The following is a 24,121-nucleotide window of genomic DNA, read 5'->3' on the forward strand; positions in this document are numbered from 1 at the left end:
CGGTAACTGGTTGCTCCATTTTACCCTGGAAGGAAGACCTTTTCCCCTCCAGGTTGCTGGCCCTGCCATGTGGAGGCAGGAGCAGTGCCACCTTTGTGACCAGGCAGTAGTTTTTTTTTTTTTTTTGTTATTTGGTTTTTAGAAGCATTAGCAACTAAGGCCATATTGCTCCGGGGATATGTGGTGGTTATTCCCTGACCTTTCCACATCCTCCGTATTTGGTGGGCACAGACTCGAACCCCGGTCTAATCAAGAAGCTTGTGCTACACACTGCTGCTCCTGCCCACCTGGCTATGGAGGTGACCCAGGCAGTAGTGGATTAGTAATAGTATGCAAATAAAAGGAAGAAGAAAGAAGATTACTTTTCCTCCTGATCAAGTAAAGTGATTTCTTTACTGAGGTTTATTTAATTGATTTTTGGTGTAACGCTAAATAAAGAGAGAGTGCAAATTCACTGGCAAAGACACTTGATCACAAAATCACTTGGCACCTGGGGCAAGCTGTGTGTTGGAGAGCCCCAAATCAGTGACTTAGCATTCATTGAGTTATGGCCTGTTAATAGGCAGGGATCATTACTATTTTTTTTTTTTTTTTTTTATGTGAACCCCAAACACGAGAGGTATTAGAACCTATAGTACTTAGTACCATGCTTGGGTTGGAGGTTGAGAAGACGAAAGAAGATATTTGTTGACATTGGACTTGAACTTCAGTAGATTGTAATTTTCAGGAAATACGTATGAAGGAAGGTTGTTCCAGAAAACGGAAGTTGAATGAATAAATGAGGAAGCTGAAAAGTTGGTTCTGTGGGTTTGAAGTTGGACAGTAAATGGATGTTGGCTGGTGGCGGCACGTGTTCGAACTGTTTTGAAAGAGAGAGCGGGAATTATAGAAGCCAATTCAGAAGAACAGTGCCCATGGAAGTATCTGTACAAGAGGCATGCAGCAGAAACAGTACGTCTATGAGAAAGCGAGTGGAGAGATTCTGTTAGAGATGAATCATTAATCAACCTAACTGCCCTCTTCTAAATGGAATCAAGAAGCCTGAGAGAGGTTTTGGGGACACCATCCCAGATGCGGGAACAATATTCCATGGCAGTGTGGATTTACGATTTATACAGAGTGAGCAGCTGTTTGGAAGAAAAGTAACGCCAAGAGCGAAAGAGAAAACCAAGTTTTTTAGATGCAGAGGAAGCAATATTTGTAATGTGCTTGTGCCAAGAGAGAGATTAGAAGTAAGGGTAATCGCCAAAACAGATATATCATTTTGCCTAGAAATCGGAGTGTTACTAAACATAAGCATAGGAGCAGAAGAATCCTTTTTGCTAGATATAAGAGAAGACTGAGTTTTAGAAGGGTTGAAATCAACTAAGTTGTCTTTGCCCCACTGGAGAATTACCTGAACATTGGCATTTAAGGAATTGGTAGCAGATTTTTGAGAAGTTGGAATGCAATGTGCTATCATCGGCAAAACTATGGATAGGATGTCCAATCAATGGAAGAAGGTCATTAATATACAAGAGGAAAAGAGTGGGGGAAAGAACTGAACCTTGGGGGACACCGGCATTAGTGGAGAAGTTAGAAGACAGAGAGCCATCTACCATCACCCTCAGTGAGCGATCAGAGAGAAAACTGGATAACCAATTACTAAAAACAGTTGGCAAACCATAAGATGGAAGCTTGTTTAGAAGACCTTTATGCTAAACACCATCAAAAGCCTTTGAGATGTCAAGCGCAACTGCTTGTGTTTCACCAAACTTTTCCATTGAATTAGTCCATAAATGGGTAACATAAGCCAGAATATCACCAGTGGATCGACACTGACGGAATCCATACTGGTGATCATTGATCAGATGGAAGGTTTCTAGGTAGTTTAAGAGTTGGCAGTTAATAGATTTCTCCATTACGTTAGAAAGAGTAGAAGTAATTGCAATGGGACGATAATTGGAATGGAGGGATTTGTCACCCTTTTTAGGAACTGGCTGGATATAAGCAAGTTTCCAAGCAGAAGGAAAAACACCTTTGGAATAAGAAAGTGAAAAAAGCGGCAAAGAATAGAAGTTCAGGAGCATAGGTTTTGAGAACAAGTGGAGAAATACCATCAGGACCTGGAGCTTTCTTAGCATCAAGATTCATCCAAATCCTTCTGATATCCTTTTGACGGAGACCACAGGGGGCATTGTTTTACCAATGGTGGGAAGTGTTTTTACCAAGATCATTAATACATGAGCTGGAAGAAAAATGGGATGCTAGCAGGTCAACTTTATCCTTGGCTGAAGTGACAACAGTATCATCTGGTTTGGACAGAGGTGGGAGCAGAGATGGGCAAAAGTTGCGGCCAATAGCTTTGGCAAGAGACCAGAATGCTCGGCTACCATTAGGGCAAGAAGCAAGTTTTCTACTCTTAGTCTGTTCAAACTCTAGTTTGGACTGATTAATAACTGCTTTACAATTGTTGCAAGCTTTGGTGTAGGCAGAAAATGAAACTGAAGAATTAGAAACATGCCAATTATGATATGCAACATTCTTCTCTTGAACAGCCTTAGCACATTTATTGGAAAACCAAGGTTTAGATAAAGGACGAGATTTTAAAGTGGAGTGTGGGATAAAGGATTCCATACCTGCAAGAATAATTTCACTGACACGATCTGAGCAAACGTTGACATCAGAAGTTTTGAAACAGTAATCCGACCATGGAAAAGAAGAAAAGAAGTCTCGCAGGTCATCCCATTTTGCATTCTTGTAATGCCAAACAGCACGAGGTTGGGAACAGCCATGAGATAAAGGTTCTATTGGAGAAGAGACAATCACCAAGTTGTGATCTGAAGTGCCTAAAGGACTTCTCACTTCGACCGTGTACTTAGAAGGGTTTTTTGTGAGAAAAAGATCAAGCGTATTGGCTGTATGATTAGGATTGTCCGGTATTCTTGTAGGTAAATGAACAATCTGTGCTAGATCATTAGTAATTGCAAAAGCCACAGCATCTCGACCTGCTGGGTCGGTGTGACTAGAAAACGGAAGCCAGCTGGAGTTGTGAACATTAAAATCACCATGGAAAATTACCTCACTGTTAGGAAAGTTGGACTGGAGAAAGTCAAGTTGCAAAGAGAGGAAGTCAAAGAGCTCCAAGTGATACTTTATAATTTACTTAGTGATTCCTTTCAGAAGTAGAAAGGAATCACCAAGAAAGAGAAGAATGATGATATCTAGCTGAGGACCCTGGGTGTGCCAAGCCCATACTCACCAGATGTGAGCACGTGTGCCTTTGGGAGAATTATCAGTTTTTACTTGGTTTACATAGATTACTTGAGAGATAAATTTTATATTCATGGCACCATTTGTTTTTGCATCCCACTATACTGACATTTTTCTGTTCCAGGAAAATGACAGGTACTATGTTTCACCAGTTAGATCAAGGTTGATGTTAAGAATTTCTGCCTTCCCCCACGGTGGTGAAACTGACTCTTAACAGATGATCATAATAAATAGTGGTGACTTTAGATGAAAATTTAAGATTAAGTTAAAGTAATAAACATGATCCATGAGAGTCACTTTTAAAAAAAATTCAAATCTAATGCCAATGAAAAATTGCTGTAGTGAACCTAAAAACATGTACTGAATAAATGATTTACAAATTCTCAGTAGGCTATCAAAAATTTAAACATCAAGTGATAAATACATACATTTACTGCACCATGTTCTTCTACGAACCAACGACGCAACATTGACTCAATTTCACCATCACTTAGATTTGGTTTAACTTCTAATATTTCCATTTTAATGCGATCCTGCAGTAAGAGTCTTCTCAAACGCCAATAAAGAAGTGTACGAGATTTTGCCCAGGGTATAATATCCTATGAGATAAACAAAAGGAACAGTGCATATATGAAACTGAAAAATAACTTTTAGTTTTATCTGAATTAAACTGAATATGATATAATTTATTTCCATATCTGAAATGACCATGATTTTTATTTATAAACTATGAAACGTATCATGGAGAATAGCTCTGTTTTTTTTTTTTCTTTTTTTTTTAAACATTATTTTTCTTAACAAGGTTAGTTTTGTTAAAAAAATAGAAAAAATTTAACATAAAATATTCTGTTTACCACAGGCTATGCTTTTTAGCAAACATATGAATTTTAGATAATTAAGTCGGTTTGAAAGTATAATAACTGATGATGCATTTACGAGTGTGGGTATCCATGAAAAGCACTAAACTATTATTGAGCTAGTATATAATGCTAATAGTTGCCATAAGAGTGTGCCAAATAAAAGTTAAAACTGTCTGCTAAAAAATATACATGGTGGCTGATGTTGTTGTTGTGGTAGGGCTTTAGGAGTATCAGCAACTAATTGTTATTGGAGGTTTTACAGTACAATGGCAGCTAAAGGCCATTAAGCACCAAACAATGGTAGGGGATAACAGGTGTTAGTTAAAGTGAGATATGTGTATTATGTGGGATTTAAACATTATATTCTGTCATAGCATTTTATCTTTTTTTAGGGAAGCAAAATCTGCATTAAAGTCAGATTTGTTGTCTAAAATTTGTTGCAAAGTAGGAGTGATTTCGGCTGCATGCCTTGATAAAAAGGAGGTTTGCCATACTCTATCACAGAAAAAAAAAATAATAAAAATAATTAATAAAAAAAAAAATATATATATAATTATAAAAAATAAAAAAAATAGGAATAAAAATAATAAAATAAAATAAAAAATAAAAATAGAAATAAAAATAATAAAATAAAATAAATAAATAAATTGGCTGCACTAGAGTGGGAACTTGAAGCAGAGCGCGTGGAAAAAAAAACATAGATATAAAATAATAAAATAAGTAAATAAATTGGCTGCGCTAGAGTGGGATCTCAAGGCAGAGTGTGTGAAGAAAAAATTAATTAATTATTATTTTTCTTATTTATTTAATTTGTTCTTCATGCGCTCTGCCTTGAGATCCCACTCTAGTGCAGCCAATTTATTTATTTATTTTATTTTATTATTTTTATTTCTATTTTTTATTTTATTTTTATTCCTATTTTTTTTTTTAATTAATTATTTTTTTATTTTTTTTTTTTTTCACACGTTCTGCCTTGAGTTCCCACTCTAGTGCAGCCAATTTATTTAAATTGTTTTTTTCTTCTTCTTATTATTATTATTTCTTTATTTTTTATTATTATTTGTTTTATCATTATTATTTAATATATATATATATTTTATTAATTAATTTATTATTATTATTTTACTTTTTTTTTTTCCCCCCTAACTACACCACGGGTGGTTTTTTTTTTTTTTTTTTTTTAGGCTCTTCTGTCTTTATCTCCTCCCTCTGGAATGGGCCCCCAGAGGAATCTGTTCCACCTTCTGGCAACACTAGGTGGGTCAGAGTCTCTCTTGAAACAGTACGTGTTTTTCTGGGACTGGCCCACCTTCCCGTGGTCTGGGTACTCGTCCACACCACTGGCCCACCTTCCCGTGGTGTGGACGAGTACCCAGAATCATCTGTCCAGGCAACTGATGTTTCTGGGTAGCCAAGTGGCCAGAACATAACAACAGAACACACACATAATGCACACAAACATACGTCACACACATATCTGGCCCATTTGTAGTGCTACTGTTCCTCACAGAGGCACGAGGCGGAGTTGAACAAACGTTCTAGGTGCCGCCCTTACATATACACATGTCCACTCTATCACAGAGCAGTGAACTATGATGTTGGACTGTGACTTGAGCATGGCAGGTTGGACAGAAAGGCAGAGCTGAAGAAGAAAGAAGATAAAAGTGAATAAGGTGTATATGTCCTATTCTTAGTCTTGCTGATGTGACTTCTTCCTTTTGATTCGAATGGAAGCTAGATGTCCAAGATTGGAGATCCAGTTTAATCTGAAGGAGTTTGTTTGTTTGTTATTTGGTTTTTAGGAGCATTAGCAACTAAGGCCATATTGCTCCAGGATATGCGGTGGTCATTCCTGACCTTTCCGCATCCTCCGTATTTGGTGGTGACGGGCTCGGTCTAATCAAGAAGCGTGTGCTACGCACTGCTGCTCCTTCCCACCTGGCTACGGAGGCGCTAAGGAGTTTGTTGCCTTCTTGGTTTTGCCAGTGATTTATACTTCTGCTTAATACAAGATTTTTATAGTCAGTGAAAGGGATTTTGACAGAAGCATCAACTAATTCCACAGTAAATTTGGCTGAATGGTGAGCTGTTGTTGTTGTGGGGGTTTCATGGCACATAAGCAACTTTGGCTATAATGCGCCTATTCATTTATGAGAAAGAATCGTACTGCCTGAAATGTCCTTAATCAGAATAGATTAAAAATTCTAATTTGCTTCAGAAAACGGAAGAATTCCGGTATATTTGCCTTGTCACCTATCAAATTCTCTAGGGTTATTGGTTGTTGAAGGATTGCAGGGTGGAAATTCTGTCTTGTTTATAATGGGGGCAGTCAATGAGAATGTGTTTAACAGTCATATTTATATAGCAATGTGGACATTGTGGTGGATCATCCCCTGTGAGTAAATGAAAATGGGTTAGATAAGTATGACCTATTCTTACTCTTGAAAGAATTACTTCTTCTCGTCTTGATGTCCGGACACTGGAGGGCCAGATTTTCGGAACCTGTTTAATCTGCAAAAGTTTATTATTCGTTTGGGAGTGCCATAGTGCTGTCCATTCTGTTAGGCATGCAGCATGAATCATTAGCGCATAGTCTGAGGCTGGGACAGGGATATTGGTGAAATCTAAGCTGGTTGGGTTTTTTGCAGCTTTATCAGCCTGTTCATTGCCTAAAATACCAGAATGTGCTGGTATCCAGCAGAAGGCGACCAGTTGGTGACGTTCTTTAATATTTAGTAATAATTTTCTAATTTCAATTATAACAGGGTGAAATTTATCTGAAGAACTACACAAAGCGTTGATTGAGCTGAGGGAATCCGTGTAAATAACTGATTTTAATGAGCAGTCAGGAGGGAGATTTTTTAAAGCTAGTTTAATTGCGAATAACTCAGCTGAGAAGATACTGAAATCAGGAGGAAGGGCTGCTGATACAATTGTATTCGGAAACACTGCAGCTGCTCCAACTTTTGAATTTGATTTAGAGCCATCTGTGTATATTGGTAAAAAATCAATATACTTTTGAGTGTGAACAGCATGAACTTGTCTGATATTTGATGATTGCAAAATATTCTTTCCCCACTGACAGAGGTAAGTGTCACAGGTTGGTATAGGAGTTTGAACCCATGGTGGTTGGGTACAAGCGGCTACTTGTTGTACAGAATGGATGGATATATTCCAAACCTGCAGTAGTTCAAGAAGGCGATGACCAGCTGGTTTTACTATGCTAGGTTTATTTCTGTACAGATTTTCTAACGGTGGATTGAAAAGATATGGCTGAATGGGATGCAAGGCACAACTTTGTATCTTGACAGAATACTTTAGATAGCAATTTCCTACGTAAAGATAGTGGCGGCTCATTAGCATCAATGTAAAGGCTATGAGCTGGCGATGTTCTGAATGCGCCAAGTGCAATCCTCAGTGCACTGTGTTGTACTGGATCAAGCCAGCGTAAAGCACTCTTTCTGGCAGAGTCATAAATGGGAGCTCCATAATCAAGACGGGATCTAATTAATGCCCTGTATAATTGAAGAAGGCAGGTACGGTCTGCACCCCACGTTTGTGCAGATAAAGATCTGAGTATGTTTATCTTTTTTAAGCAGGCAGTACGTACTTTTTTAATGTGCTCTAAAAAATTTAGCTTGTTGTCCATGATTAAACCTAGAAATCTAATGTTACTAGTGACTGGGATGGAAATATTAGAGATGTGAAGTTCAGGTTCCAGATGGAATTTGCGTTGTCTACAAAAATGGATAGCAACTGTTTTCTGTTGTGATAGCCTATAGCCGTTAAGGCTGGCCCATTGCTGTATTTTATTTAATGATATCTGAAGCTGTCGTTCAATAGATCTCATATTTTGGGAATGACAGGAGATAGCAAGGTCGTCCGCATAAAGGTAAGTTTCTACAGTATTTGGAAGTTGTTTAGTGATAGAATCTATTCTTAGGGCAAAAAGAGTGGCACTCAGTACTGATCCCTGTGGAACACCTTCTTCCTGAATGTAAGTTGCAGAGAGGGCATGTTGGTATCGAACTTGAAAAGATCTAGTGTGTAGAAAATGCTTTATAAATATAGGAAGGTTGCCCCGCAGACCAAGAGAGTAAAGGTCTCTTAGTATGCCATGCCGCCAGGTGGTATCAAAAGCCTTCTCTATATCTATGGAAACCATTACTAGATGTTCATGCTTAATAAAGGCATTACAAATGGCAAATTCAGCCTTAACCATAAGGTCCAGGCATGACCTGTTTTGACGAAAGCCATACTGACTATTGCTCATTAACTGTTCTGACTCAATGATCCAGACGAGTCTACAGTGGACAATTTTTTCTAGAATTTTGCTGAGGCAGCTTGAGAGGGATATTGGTCTATTGCTATGGGGATTGGTTGGATCTTTTCCAGGTTTTAGGAATGCCAAAACAGTAGAATGATGCCAAGAAGTTGGATAGACATTTTCTAGAAAAATACGATTGTAAAAGAGCAGAAGGAGATGCAAAGCTCTGTCATCAAGATGTTGTAGCATGACGTAATAGATTCCGTCTGGTCCGGCAGCACCATTGTGGGCTGTTCTGATAGCATGCAAGAGTTCGGAATATTGTAGGGGTTTGTTATACGGCAGAAGGAGAGCAGTTTGGAAGTTAACAGAGTGCTGTTCTGCAGTGTTTTTAATTCTCTGGAAAAGTGGAGTATAAGCTTCTGTCGCTGAGATTTTAGCAAATGTGTTGCCCAAAGCATTTGCGATATCTAAAGGACTAGATAGATCTTGCCCATTACAGGACAGAATTGGTGAAGGTACGGTAGGAAACTTACCAGAAAGCTGTCTAATTTTTTTCCATATTATTTTGGTGTATTTTGTTAATGTTAATGCTTGATGCAAAACGGATCCAGGATTCTTTCTTGGCTTGCCTTTGTATGAAGCGTGCTTTTGCCTTTGACTTCTTATAATTTATTAGATTGGGTGTTGTTGGATATTGCCAAAACAAATTCCAGGCTTTATTTTTTGCTTTTTTGGCTTTTGTGCATTGCTCATTCCACCAATAATTATAATGCTTACGAACCGAAGGATTCGATAGTGGTATTGTTTCTTTAGCCACATTTAGGAGATGTGACGTGATGTATTGTGTCACATCATCAATAGGCTGGAGACGGATTTTTTCCTCATCAAAAGATATTGATGACCGGAATTTTGCCCAGTTTGCTCGGGCAAATTTCCATTTTCTACATGGTTGAGCTGGAGGAGCCTGTGCTATTAATAGGTTGCATACTATTGGGAAGTGATCACTACCCATTATATCATTTAAAACATACCACTCTATGGTCGGGACCAGTAATGGAGAACAAATGGAGAGATCTATGGCTGAGGTATGTCCATTTGGGAGCTGAACGTGAGTGTGTGTGCCAGTATTGAGTATAGTGAGGTTTGCTGCCTCTATTAGACTCTCAATGAGTCTACCTCGTCTATCTAATTTAGGATCGCCCCATAAGGGGTGGTGCCCGTTGAAGTCCCCTAACATACAGAGAGGTGGAGGTATCTGTATAAGGAGATCTTCAAGATCTTTTAAACAGTAGGTACGGTTTGGCTGTAAGTAGATTGATACTAAAGTTATTTCAATATGGAGTGTTATACGCACAGCAACAGCTTCTATTTCAGTTTGAAGTGGAATATGTTTAGTTGGGATCACTGAATTTATCAGGATTGCTGCACCACCATGGGCAGCATTTGCTGTATTACGATCCTTTCGATAAAGGCAATAGTTCTTTATCGAAGGAGAAATTTGCAAAGTTAAGTAAGTTTCCTGAAGACTAAGGGCAACTGGAGAAAATCGATTTATTAGATCTTGGATATCGACTGTATTGCAACGAAAGCCTCTGCAGTTCCATTGTAAAATACAAGGCATTATTTGTGTTTAGTTGATGGAGCCGATTATGACTGCTTTTTGAAAGTGATTGGTTTATGGCGTTCCAATTTGTGTTTGTCTTTTTTTTGGAAGACTGGCCAACCAGTGTCCATTTCCTCTTCTTCGGCATGGATCTCTAAAAGAGGATCTTTCTCTATAGATGTGCCATCTATGTCCATGGTTGTGTCTCGAATATTTTTGATTATATTTGAATTAGTAATACATGGTGTGGTAGGACTCATTGAAGGAGGAGATTCCGCTGGTATAGTAAGAGGAGTATTATTTGCTTGGTCTGCGAGTTTGGGTTCTTTTTTACGTACATTTGGTTTTTCCTCAGAGAGGACAGTTCTAGCCCAATCTGAAATTGAAATATAAGTAGGAACTGTTACATTGGTTTGAGTAGAGACTGTTTGGTATTTTTTAACTGCATTAGCATAGGATATATTTTTATTAATAGTAGGTGCCACTAGTCTTCTTGCTTCTGGGTAACTCACTTTGTTCTCGACCTTGTATTTTACAATTTTTTTCTCCGTTTTCCATTTTTCACAAGTTCTGGAATAGGCAGGATGATCACCTTTGCAATTTGGACAGGTCATTTTTGTAGTCGTACAGTCACTTTGTATGTGATCCGAGGAACCACAGTTGGGGCAGACAGGAACTCCTCTGCATACAGTTTGTGAGTGGCCATACTTTTGACATTTAAAACATCTTAAAGGATTGGGAATGTACGGGTGGATACGGCAAAGTAAATAACCTGCTTTTACAGAGGAGGGTAAGTTGGGCGTATTGAACGTGAGAATAATGTTTCTGGTTGGGATAAGTTGATTATCTTTTTTTGTCATTATACGTTTGGCTTGAATTACATTTTGTCCCTGCAGCTCTTGGGTAATTTCTTCCTCTGTGACATTTAACCGTTCCCAACTGGATATGACACCCTTAGATGAATTTAGGGTTGCGTGAGGAGATACTTTTACCGGAATGCCCGCAAAGTTTGTTAACTGTAAGAGTTTCTCCGAATGCCTGTGGTTCGTAGTTTCCACTAGCAGGTCTCCTGATTGTAATCTCTTGACAGTCTTAGGGGATCCTGCAATACCTTCGAGATGTTTTTGTATTACGAAGGGAGACAGTTTGCTCATTGGCTGACTAGTAAGCGAGTGGAAAATTAAAAAGGATGGGCAGGGTTGCTCCATCTGATTAGTCTTCTGTCTCTTTGGATGATCATTTTCTAAGTCGTGATTGGGGTCATGAGTGTCTGTTCTTGAGCTCGAAGGCTCTAACGGTGGATAATTATTTTTATCCATATTGGCTCCTTTTCGCCCTGGGGGTTTCTCCTTACCGCCCAGGTTACCGGCCCCGCCACGGGGAGGCAGGAGCAGTGCCGCTTTGTGGCCAAGCGTCGAGTTAGTTAGTACGGTTAGTAAATCTAAATTAAAGAAAAAGGTGATTTCCTTTTTCTGGGCTCTCTTCTTATTTCTTATAAGAGACTAAAGCTACTTAACAGAAAATTTAATAAATGCAAGAGAAAACAAAGGAAAACTTAGTCGCTGGGAAGAAAAACGCTCGATATACGCACAATAATCACTTGGCCACGGAAACGCTTGGCACCCGGGGCCTGAATGGTGAGCACTCTCATTGTCATGTATGCTGGCATGGCTAATAACCCTGCAAAATTTTACTAGTTTCATGTCCTTAGCTAGATCAGTGAGCAAGTTATGAATATTACCAAGTAGGTAGTTGTGATATTTCTTTGTTACTGTAAAGTGAGAAGGGCACTAAGGAAGTTGGTGAAAATAACATTGTGGGTAAATTGGTACAGTTTTAGAGTTTCTACATTTGTATAGCAGTAAAGATGACTCCAGTCAGTTACCTTTAGAGGTAACTGACTGGAGGTTATGGATGATAGAAGAACAACATTCATTCATTTTTTCATTTATTGAGTAAAGTGGCACTTAGCCAAAAAAATCTGGAAAATCCACCGTACATATAGAAATAGTATAGTACAGTATACAATTATTTACAATACAAATTCACATTCACATTACAAATCAACTGTACTGTGCAATGGTCATCCCCTCAGATACAGCACAACAACCTGGAAAGTAGGCTACAGCAGAAACCGATGAAGAGGCACTGTCCACAAATAAGCACAAGCATCATATTCTAGAGATTGATCATCACCGGTATTCTCCAAAAGACAAAGAGTTCAACAAACAGCCATCTACCAGCAGCCAGAGAGCTCAACAGAAGTTACTCATATTAACCAGCAAAACCAAGCTGGAAGAAGGTGTTATTGCAGGATCAAATCCAAGAAAAACAACTAAGGCTTCTTGCCAACTGCATTGGCAGGAGCAGAAGTGGACACCCACTCATTAAGGAAATAGAGTACCAACATCCTGTCCACCTCTTCAACATCATGATTTTAGTTTTGGATGTAGAGATTGTCAACCAATGTAAATTACACCACTTGCATAATCAGACCTCATTTCAAGCTCCTTTCTGGTGTTTCCGTGCAGAACTATGACAGCCTCGAGTCACACGACGGGTAATTGATTCAAAATTTGACTTAACTGTTACTGTGCGATCCCTAAAGTAACCTTTAATTATAGAGAAAATAGTAAAAGAACATTTAGCCATGTGCAACATCATCAGTACACTGTCCCAACTAATGGAATCAAAGGCACCAGCAAAGTCTACAAAAATTCTCAAGGTATATTTATAATTCAATTCCTGAACATTGCGAACTAAGGAGTGAAGTACATCCTCAGTACCTACACCAGGAGTGAAACCATATTGTTTGTTAGAAATGCCAATATTACTTCTTTGGTAGATAGCAATCCGCATGGCTAAAAGCTTTTCATAAACTTTACCAAGACCAGTAAGCAATGCAATAGGTCTATATGAAGCAGGTAAACTGGTTGGCTTTGTTGGAGATTAGGATAATCTTGAGCAGTGCATACTTCCAAAGAGACGGAAATACACCATCTCTTAGACAGTTATTAAAAACTTGTAACAATTCGTTCCAATCAAGATTAGAGAACTTTCTGATTACCTCTCCCTTCAGTAGGTCCATACCGGGACATTTGTTATTTTTAATGGACTTAACAATGGTGAGAAGGTCATCATAAAGGGAGGAGGGGTTATGCTATTAATTAAGAAACACATAAAGTCAAAGGAAGTGAAGCCAGTTGACATCGATGGACAGGGCAGTGTCGAGTCAGTTTGGTGTGACATAAGCATAGGGAAATCAAAATTGAGAGTAGGAGTGTGCTATAGGCCTAATGACTCTGATGAGTATAATAATATATTGTACAGGGAAATAGAGTGGGCCAGTAAATCGGAGAGTCTTATAATGGGGGATTTTAATTTCCCAGATATTGACTGGAATTTGTGGGTTGGTCACTCGCACACTAGCAAGGCTTTTGTGGATTTATTGGATGATTGTTTTCTACATCAGCATGTTCGTGAGGCAACAAGAGGGAGCAATACTCTTGATCTGATTATCAGTAGTGATTCTTCATGCATTAAGAACCTGCAGATAAATGAACCACTAGGTGGCAGTGATCACAGTGTGTTGAAGTGGGATTTACTCAAGGAGGTAACTACCATCAGAGGTAAAGGGAAGGGTTTTTGTTTTCGTAAAGGCGACTATGATGGTCTGAGACAGTATTTAAATTCTATACAGTGGGACCAACTGATGATGTTACCAACAGCAAACTCAAAATGGGAAGCATTCAAGGAACTAATCTTGGTGGCTACCAGGCTTTACATACCAACTAAGAAATATTGTTCAAGGTTTAGGCCTAAATGGTTGTCAGATGGACTAATGAGACATGTGGCAGAGAAGAAAAATGCATGGGATACATACAAATTAATGGGTGACGTGGAAGCCTATGATAGATATAAGTTGGTCTGTAACCAAGTCACAAAGGAGATTAGGCAGGCAAAGGCAGACTACGAAAAATCCTTGGCAAAGGATGCAAAGAAAAACAGAAAGGAGTTCTTTACATACTTGAACTCGAGAAGGATAGGGATGAATCAGATTGGTCCACTGGATATTGATGGTTCAACAGTTGAGGATCCTGCTCAGGTGGCTAACAATCTAAACGAGTATTTTGCATCTACATTCACGCATGAGGAGTTATTCAGGAAGGAGAATGATGTAGGTAAAGTAAACATTGGCAGTGAGCTGGATGATTTTGTAATAACTGAGAGGAAAGTGGAGGAGAGATTGTTGAGGATAAACATAAAAAGGGCACCTGGGGTGGATGGGATCTATCCAGTTATATTAAAGGAGGCAGCAAAGGAAGTATGCAAACCCCTAGCCATAATTATGAGAGCTTCTTTGGACTCAGGGGAGGTACCCATAGACTGGAGATGTGCAAATGTAACCCCAATTCACAAAGGAGGATCAAAGGCTGACACAAGTAATTATAGACCTGTTAGTTTAACTTCTGTTCCAGGTAAATTAATGGAGGCACTGGTTAAAGAAGCACTGCAGGATCATCTAGACAAGAATTCAGTTATAGCGCAGACGCAGCATGGTTTTGTTAAGGGCAGGTCTTGCCTGACCAATTTGATTGGATACTATGATGTAGTCACAAAAGAACTGGATGCAGGGAATAACTTTGATATTATATATTTGGATCTTAGAAAGGCTTTTGATACTGTTGCACATGGAAGACTGCTGCACAAATTGGAGCAATGTGGCATTGGAGGCAAATTGCTGCTATGGATAAGGGGATGGTTGAGTGGCAGAAGACAGAGAGTGGTAATCAATGGACACTGCTCAACGTGGACTAATGTTATTAGTGGAGTTCCTCAAGGTTCAGTGTTGGGTCCATTGTTGTTTTCGGTGTTTATGAATGATATTGATGATGGGATATCAAGTTTAATGTCTAAGTTTGCAGATGATACAAAGGTTGGCAGGGTCGTTAAGGACACTACTGACGCTATGCTGCTGCAACAGGATCTGGAAAGGTTGAACAGATGGGCTGAGAGGTGGCAAATGAAGTTTAACATTGACAAATGTAAAGTACTACATATGGGTAACAGTAACCCCAGAGCAATGTATCAACTCTGCGGTACTACACTGACAGTGGTGGAGAATGAAAAGGACCTGGGGGTAATTGTGCAGGCAGATATGAAGTTCTCTGAGCAGTGCAGACGAGCTGCAAGAGTAGCTCATGGTGTTTTGTCAATGATATACAGGAATTTTTCTAGCAGGGATAAGGAGGTGATTATTCCCTTGTATAAGGCAATGGTTAGGCCACATCTTGAGTACTGTATACAGGTCTGGAGGCCTCATTTCAAGAAGGATGTAGAGCTGCTGGAACGGGTACAGAGAAGGGCAACAAGATTAGTAAATGGAACAAAGGGTTGCTCTTACGAAGAAAGGCTTAAGTTTTGCAAATTACAGAGTCTGGAGACTAGGCACTGGCGAGGTGATCTGATAGAGGTGTATAAGGCTTTGAATGGTTTGAGCATGCTCAATGCCAATGGGATTCTTCATCTTTCTCAGAATAATCACCTCAGAGGGCATAAATTCAAATTGAGGAAGGACGGATGTCGGATAGATGTGCGGAAATTTGCCTTTGGCCAGCGGGTGGTTGGTTGGTGGAACCGACTTCCATCACTTGTTGTTGAAGTTGATAGCCTAAACAAATTTAAAGTTCAACTGGACAGGTATTTCGAACGAACGGAGGGGTGAAATGGGAGAGGGTTTTTTTTTTTTTTTTGGCTGATGCTGAATAAGCTTGCTTTCTTGCATCATATGCCTCTACTAATGCTAATGCTAATGCTAAAGGGTAATTCTTCAATGTCGTTACATACAACTCATCCAACACTTGCATATGACGATATTCTAGATTAACACATGAGTTATCAGCCATGTGAATAGAACTAAGGGGTGCTCTTACGAAGAAAGGCTTAAGTTTTGCGAATTACAGTGTCTGGAGACTAGGCACCAGCGAGGTGATCTGATAGAGGTGTACAAAACCTTGAATGGTTTGAGCATGCTCAATGCTGATGGGATTCTTCCTCTTGCTCAGAATAATCACCTGAGAGGGCATAAATTCAAATTGAGGAAAGACAGATGTAGGATAGATGTGCGGAAATTTGCCTTTAGCCAGCGGGTGGTTGGTAGGTGGAACAGACTTCCATCCCTTGTCGTGGAAGTTGATAGCCTAAATAAGTTTAAGGCTCAGCTGGACAGGTATTTCGAACGAATAGAGGGGTGAAGTGGAAGTGGTTATTTTTTATTTATTTATTTTACTTTATTTTTTTTTTTTTGGCTGATGCTGCATAAGCTTGCTTTCTTGCATCAAATGCCTCTACTAATGCTAATGTTATCATTACCTATAAGGTGATTAAGATTGCACTCATGGAATCTTCCCAACTACACGTCTCAGTGGCACCCTTGCCAATAGAATATATAACATCAGCAGCTGCTCTTGAATTTGCCAGTACAAATTTTATAAACCAATCCCCAAGGGTCATTATTTCCTGTTGTTTTCACCAAAGTTTTCCTGCAGTCAGATTTCTTTTTAGCGATAGCATGGACATATTTATTACAATGAATTTTATAGTCTTTCTTTAATCGAATAACTTCCAAGGCACTTTCCCTATGTTTTCTCTTCTGAAATTGCTTCCTAGCCTTAATAACAACCTGTTTTTTCAATAGAGTAAGCTGAGGTGTCCATCATTTAACTAGTCTATGTTTTATATGTTTCTGTTTCATAGCAACTACACTTGCATCATAGATAAGTTTTTACAAAAACCCCACAGAGTTATCACCAGTCATGTTAGATAACTCAGAGATTGCAATCATGGCCCACTGAAGACTTCTCTCAAAGTTATCCCAGTTCGCATGCTTAAAAGAAAAGCGCCGTAATTGATTCAAGCCAACATTATTTTCATAAAATATCGCATGATGATCACAATACCAGTCAGATTTGACTTTCATCCAAAGACAAATCTAGTGCCAATTGAATTTGTAAGGGTTAAGTCTATGTTTGATTCACCATTTACTGTCCAAAAGGTGAACTCCTTCCCAGGTTGATTGTGAACCATAAGCTTCCGCTCCACTATCATATCATCTAAAGCCTTCCCTCTATGATCAGGTGATTGATTTTGATTTTATTGGCACAAAAACGACTACGGTTATACTGCGCCAAGAAAATCTATGATCGGTTGTGCCATTGAACCAAAGTGAACTCTTGGCATTAGAATAAATTGCAAACAATACAAGCAAATCTTCTAGATTATCAAGAACATTATCCATATAAACTAAATATGGCCAAATATCAGAGCTGTATTTAAAATATATTGAAACAAATACAAATGCACCAACAGTAGACTGAATGTTAACACAAACTGCATGACTGCTACATAAGGATTCAATTTTGGTTAATACTAAATCAGAATTTAAAAAACAATTATTGCAGCTCTCACTTCTGGACAAGGATTATATATGACCCTCTTATTACAGGAACGGGGATAACCAACTATCTTATCATTCACATAATAAGGTTCCCGGATGCAAGCAACATCGATATTTTCTAGTTGACATACAATTTTTATTTCATCCACAACAGATCGAGAATGGTGTGCATTCAGCTGCATTATTTTCAAACCTTTAAATGAACTTATATTGTGAGTGTACTGATTTGAGTTAACAGTAATTTGGACTGTTGGCCATAGTTATGAAAGGAATCAACCATACGTAGTTTAATTAATTTCAGTACTCTTTGATATTCTGGACACTTTTTGTCATGAACAGAATAGTCTCCCTCATGACTTCTAGCAATACAGTTCGAACACGCAGCCTCTTTGTTATTAATGTCTTTGCAATTTTTATATGTATGGCCTTTCCCAGCACGATGGCTGCATATAGGATCTCTTTGTCTACATGTTTTGGTAGTATACCCAAAATCCTGACAATTGTAACATACAGTCACAAGATAGAAATCATTTAACCTGTATGACATCAGTCCACCAAACAAGCACTGCTGCTGTTGCATTAGAATGTCAAGGATCTGGGTATATTCTTCCCACATGTACGCCATATCCAAAAATTTCATTACTTCATACAGCATGTCCCACCCACTTTTTCTTACTATTGAATACACCATGAATTGTCAAACTAATAGAACAAGCTTATCTGCGAAAAGATCTAAACCTCCCAAGGATTTCCTAATTCATTTCACAAATATACGTGGTCTCAATTCTAATCTCAACGATGTCCATTTCCACTTGCAGTCTGCCAAACCCCATGTACTTTTTCTGACAGAATCTCAGTTAGCGGTTGATTCAACTACTGTTCATCTCAGATGCCCAAATTATTCGCTGTATGATTCCTTTCGCCTCAAAGGTGGTACTTGTGCATATGTCCGTTCTGATATTCCCTGTCAGAGACTTGGCAATTTGGAATCTCCTCTCTTTGATCTTCTCTGGCTTAAAATCTCTCTACCTCATTGTGTCAAATTCATCTGTTGTCTCTACCGTTCTCCCAACTCCACTAATCACTTGGAGCTCTTTGACTTCCTCTCGTTGCAACTTGACTTTCTCCAGTCCAACTTTCCTAACAGTGAGGTAATTTTCCTTGGTGATTTTAATGTTCACAACTCCAGCTGGCTTCCGTTTTCTAGTCACACCGACCCAGCAGGTCGAGATGCTGAGGCTTTTGCAATTACTAATGACCTAGCACAGATTGTTCATTTACCTACAAGAATACCGGACAATCCTAATCATACAGCCAATACGCTTGATCTTTTTCTCACAAACAACCCTTCTAAGTACACGGTCGAAGTGAGAGGTCCTTTAGGCACTTCAGATCACAACTTGGTGATTGTCTCTTCTCCAATGGAACCTTTATCTCATGGCTATTCCCAACCTCGTGTTGTTTGGCATTACAAGAATGCAAAATGGGATGACCTGCGAGACTTCTTTTCTTCTTTTCCTTGGTCGGATTACTGTTTCAAAACTCCTGATGTCAACGTTTGCTCAGATCGTGTCAGTGAAATTATTCTTGCAGGAATGGAATCCTTTATCCCACACTCCACTTTAAAATCTCGTCCTTTATCTAAACCTTGGTTTTCCAATAAATGTGCTAAGGCTGTTCAAGAGAAGAATGTTGCATATCGTAATTGGCTTGTTTCTAATTCTTCAGTTTCATTTTCTGCCTACACCAAAGCTCGCAACAATTGTAAAGCAGTTATTAATCAGTCCAAACTAGAGTTTGAACAGGCTAAGAGTAGAAAACTTGCTTCTTGCCCTAATGGTAGCCGAGCATTCTGGTCTCTTGCCAAAGCTATTGGCCCCAACTTTTGCCCATCTCTGCTTCCACCTCTGTCCAAACCAGATGGTTCTGTTGTCACTTCAGCCAAGGATAAAGCTGACCTGCTAGCATCCCATTTTTCTTCCAGCTCATGTATTAATGAACCTGGTAAAACACCTCCCACCATTCCCAACACGGTCCATTCAATGCCTCCTGTGGTCTTCCGTCAAAAGGATATCAGAAGGATTTTGATGAATCTTGATGCTAAGAAAGCTCCAGGTCCTGATGGTATTTCTCCACTTGTTCTCAAAATCTGTGCTCCTGAACTTACTCCTATTCTTTGCCGCCTTTTTTCACTTTCTTATTCCAAAGGTGTTTTTCCTTCTGCTTGGAAATTTGCTCATATCCAGCCAGTTCCTAAAAAGGGTGACAAATCCCTCCCATCCAATTATCGTCCCATTGCAATTACTTCTACTCTTTCTAAAGTAATGGAGAAATCAATTAACCGCCAACTCTTAAACTACCTAGAAACCTTCCGTCTGATCAACGATCGCCAGTATGGATTCCGTCGGTGTCGATCCACTGGTGATATTCTGGCTTATGTTACCCATTTATGGACTATTTCAATGGAAAGGTTCGGTGAAACACAAGCAGTTGCTCTTGACATCTCAAAGGCTTTCGATCGTGTTTGGCATAAAGGTCTTCTAAACAAGCTTCCATCTTATGGTTTGCCAACTGTTTTTAGTAATTGGTTATCCAGTTTTCTCTCTGATCGCTCACTGAGGGTGATGGTAGATGGCTCTCTGTCTTCTAACTTCTCCACTAATGCCGGTGTCCCCCAAGGTTCAGTTCTTTCCCCCACTCTTTTCCTCTTGTATATCAATGACCTTCTTCCATTGACTGGAAATCCTATCCATAGTTTTGCCGATGATAGCACATTGCATTCAACTTTCCATTTTGAGAAACCTTGCCCTGCTCAATCAGCTTCAACTTCTCGAAAATCTGCTACCAATTCCTTAAATGCCGATCTTCAGGTAATTCTCCAGTGGGGCAAAGACAACTTAGTTGATTTCAACCCTTCTAAAACTCAGTCTTGTCTTATATCTCGCAAAAAGGATTCTTCTGCTCCTATGCTTATCTTTAGTGACACTCCAATTTCTAGGCAAAAGGATATATCTCTTTTGGGGATTACCCTGACTTCTAATCTCTCTTGGCACAAGCACATTACAAATATTGCTTCCTCTGCATCTAAAAAACTTGGTTTTCTCTTTCGCTCTCGGCGTTACTTTTCTTCCAAACAGCTGCTCACTCTGTATAAATCGCAAATTCGCCCTGCCATGGAATATTGTTCCCACATTTGGGGTGGTGCCCCCAAAACCTCTCTCAGGCTTCTTGATTCCATTCAGAAGAGGGCAGTTAGGTTAGTTAATGATTCATCTCTAACAGAGTCTCTCCACTCGCTTTCTCATAGACGTACTGTTTCTGCTGCATGCCTCTTCTACAGATATTTCCATGGGCACTGTTCTTCTGAATTGGCTTCTATAATTCCCGCTCTCTCTTTCAAAACAGTCCGAACACGTGCCGCCACCAGCCAACATCCATTTACTGTCCAACTTCAAACCCACAGAACCAACTTTTCATCTTCCTCATTTATTCATTCAACTGCCGTTTTCTGGAACAACCTTCCTTCATACGTATTTGCTGAAAATTACAATCTACAGAAGTTCAAGTCCAATGTCAACAAATATCTTCTTTCGTCTTCTCAACCTCCAACCCAAGCACGGTACTAAGTACTATAGGTTCTAATACCTCTCGTGTTTGGGGTTCACATAAAAAAAAAAAAAAAAAAAAAAAAATTAGAAACATTCTAATTCTTTGTGAAACTTCCAAAATCCAGTTATTCCCAGAATCACTCCTGTTTCTACTTATAAAGCTAACAGTGACCTCAGCAACCATCTCCTCTTTCGTCAATCCCAAATGCAAAAGATTTTTCTCATACATGTCACATACAAGATCATCGCTCTGAACTTCCTTACTAACATCATACACGATTACCTTCATTCCAGGTCTTTTAGGAAATCCAAAAGCTAATCCAAGACGTGTCAATTGTTCGCACTTTTTTATTTCTTCTATGTCTTTTTTAGTTTGAATCTCTAAAACAATGCTAAGATTAAATACTTTTCTTACCTTCCATATCCTGACCCCTCTCAATGATTTTCTCATTTCCTTATCCACAGCAATTTGCACATCTTCACTATTTTAAGTATAGAGTCATCATCACTGTATAGAGTCATCATTAGCTTGAATTAATAAAACATGCTCATCATCATATGATTTAGCCATTTCATCATCTGAAGAAGTCACTTTCAAGCCCACGTCCTTTGCAACAGAAGTTATGTAACTCTTAACTACATCACTATAAAGTTTCAGATTTTGTTGGTTATCCGTATCTTGCCAATTCTGAACGGATTCATGTATACATTGTATCTGTTCCTTAAATTTCTCATTCTGTATTCCACAGAGCAAGCTTTTCTGCAAAAAGATCTAAACATCCCAAGCACTCCCTAATTCATTTCGCAAATATACGTGGTCTCAATTCTAATCTCAACGATGTCCATTTCCACTTGCAGTCTGCCAAATCCCATGTACTTTTTCTGACAGAATCTCAGTTATCGGTTGATTCAACTACTGCTCATCTCAGATGCCCAAATTATTCGCTGTATGATTCCTTTCGCCTCAAAGGCGGTACTTGTGCATATGTCCGTTCTGATATTCCCTGTGAGAGACTTGGCAATTTGGAATCTCCTCTCTTTGATCTTCTCTGGCTTAAAATCTCTTTACCTCATTGTGTCAAATTCATCTGTTGTCTCTACCATTCTCCCAACTTCACTAATCACTTGGAGCTCTTTGACTTCCTCTCTTTGCAACTTGACTTTCTCCAGTCCAACTTTCCTAACAGTGAGGTAATTTTCCTTGGTGATTTTAATGTTCACAACTCCAGTTGGCTTCCGTTTTTTAGTCACACCGACCCAGCAGGTCGAGACGCTGAGGCTTTTGCAATTACTGATGACCTAGCACAGATTGTTCATTTACCTACAATAATACCAAACAATCCTAATCATACAGCCAATACAATTGATCTTTTTCTCACACACAACCCTTCTAAGTACACGGTCAAAGTCAGAGGTCCTTTAGGCACTTCAGATCACAACTTGATGATTATCTCTTCTCCAATGGAACCTTTACCTGATGGGTAAGGAATTATTAAGGTTTGAAAATGGCAGAAGGTTATCAAATTGTAGCAGGATACTTAATGATTTTGTAATAACTGAAAGCAAAGTGGAGGAGAAATTGTTGAAGTTAAACATAAGAAAAGCAATTGGGGTGGATGGGATATATCCAGTTATATTAAAGGAGGCTGCAAAGCAACTAAGCAAACCCTTAGCCATAATTATGAGAGCGTCCTTGGACTCAAGGGAGGTTCCCACGAACTGGAGATGTGCAAATGTATCCCCAATTCACAAAGGGGGATCGAAGGGTGACACGAGTAATTACGGACCAGTTAGTTTAACTTCTGTTCCGGGTAAAATAATGGAGTCGCTGGTTAAAGATGCATTGCAGGATCATCTAGACAAGACTGCAGCAATAATTCAGACACAGCATGGGTTTGTTTAGGGAAAGTCTTGTCTGACAAATTTGATAGGATATTATGATGTGGTTACAAAGGAACTGGATGCAAAAAATAATTTTGATATCATATATTTGGATTTCAGGAAAGCTTTTGACACTGTTGCGCTTGGAAGACTATTGTACAAATTGGAGCAGAATGGTATTAAGGGTAAGTTGCTACAATGGATAAAAGGATGGTTAAGTGGGAGAAGACAGAGGGTGGTAATCAATGAGTGCTGCTCTTCATGGACTAATGTTATTAGGGGAGTCCCACAGGGTTCGGTATTAGGTCCACTGTTGTTTTGTATATTTATCAATGATATTGATGAAGGTATATCAGGCTTAATGTCGAAGTTTGCAGATGATACAAAGGTTGGCAGGGTTGTTAATGACAGTAATGGCAGTGTGCTATTGCAACAGGATCTAGATAATTTGGGCAGATGGGCTAAGAAGTGGCAACTGAAGTTTAACCATGACAAATGCAAAGTACTGCATATGGGTAGAAGTAACCCCAGAGAAACATACCAACTGTGTGGTACTACACTTAAGGTGGTAGAAAATGAAAAAGACCTGGGAGTAATTGTGCAGTCAGATATGAAGTTTTCTGAGCAATGCAGACAGGCTGCCAGGGCAGGTCATGGGGTTTTGTCAATGATATATAGGAATTTTGCTAGCAGGGAGAAGGAGGTGATTCTCCCTCTGTATAAGGCAATGGTCAGGCCACGCCTTGAATAATGCGTACAGGTCTGGAGGCCTCATTTTAGGAAGGATGTAGATTTAATTGAGCGTGTACAGAGAAGGGCAACAAGATTGGTGAGGGGAATGAAGGGATCCTCTTACCAAGAGAGGCTCAAGTTCTGCAAATTGCAGTGGCTGGAGACTAGGCACTTGCGCGGTGATCTGATTGAGGTATATGAGGCCTTGAATGGGTTGAGCATGCTGAATTCTGATGGGATCCTTCCACTTGTTCAGATTACAAACCTAAGGGTGCATAAATTCAAATGAAGAAAAGACAGATGTAGAATAGATGTGCAGAAATTTGCCTTTAGCCAGCGGGTGGTTAATTGCTGGAACAAACTTCCATCTGTCGTGGAAGTTGACAGGTTAAATAAATTTAAGGAGGAACTGGACAGGCATTTGGAGGGAATGGTGTGATTTATTTATTTATTTATTTT

General features: G+C 39.2%; 1 protein-coding gene across 2 annotated transcripts in view; it reads right to left on the minus strand.

Moving 5' to 3' along the window:
- The window catches only part of ACC (acetyl-CoA carboxylase), a 1,497,654-nt gene that overhangs the window by 54,927 nt on the left and 1,418,606 nt on the right, over positions 1–24,121 (minus strand). For both annotated transcript variants that reach the window (XM_090383551.1, XM_090383552.1), the window contains one exon: positions 3,681–3,851. In XM_090383551.1, coding sequence (XP_090239677.1) covers positions 3,681–3,851 — 171 coding nt within the window. The remainder of the gene's footprint in view (positions 1–3,680; positions 3,852–24,121) is intronic.

The sequence above is a fragment of the Mastigoproctus giganteus genome, chromosome 10 (assembly GCF_048544385.1).
Source record: "Mastigoproctus giganteus isolate SK-2022 chromosome 10, ASM4854438v1, whole genome shotgun sequence".
NCBI lineage: Eukaryota > Metazoa > Arthropoda > Arachnida > Uropygi > Thelyphonidae > Mastigoproctus > Mastigoproctus giganteus.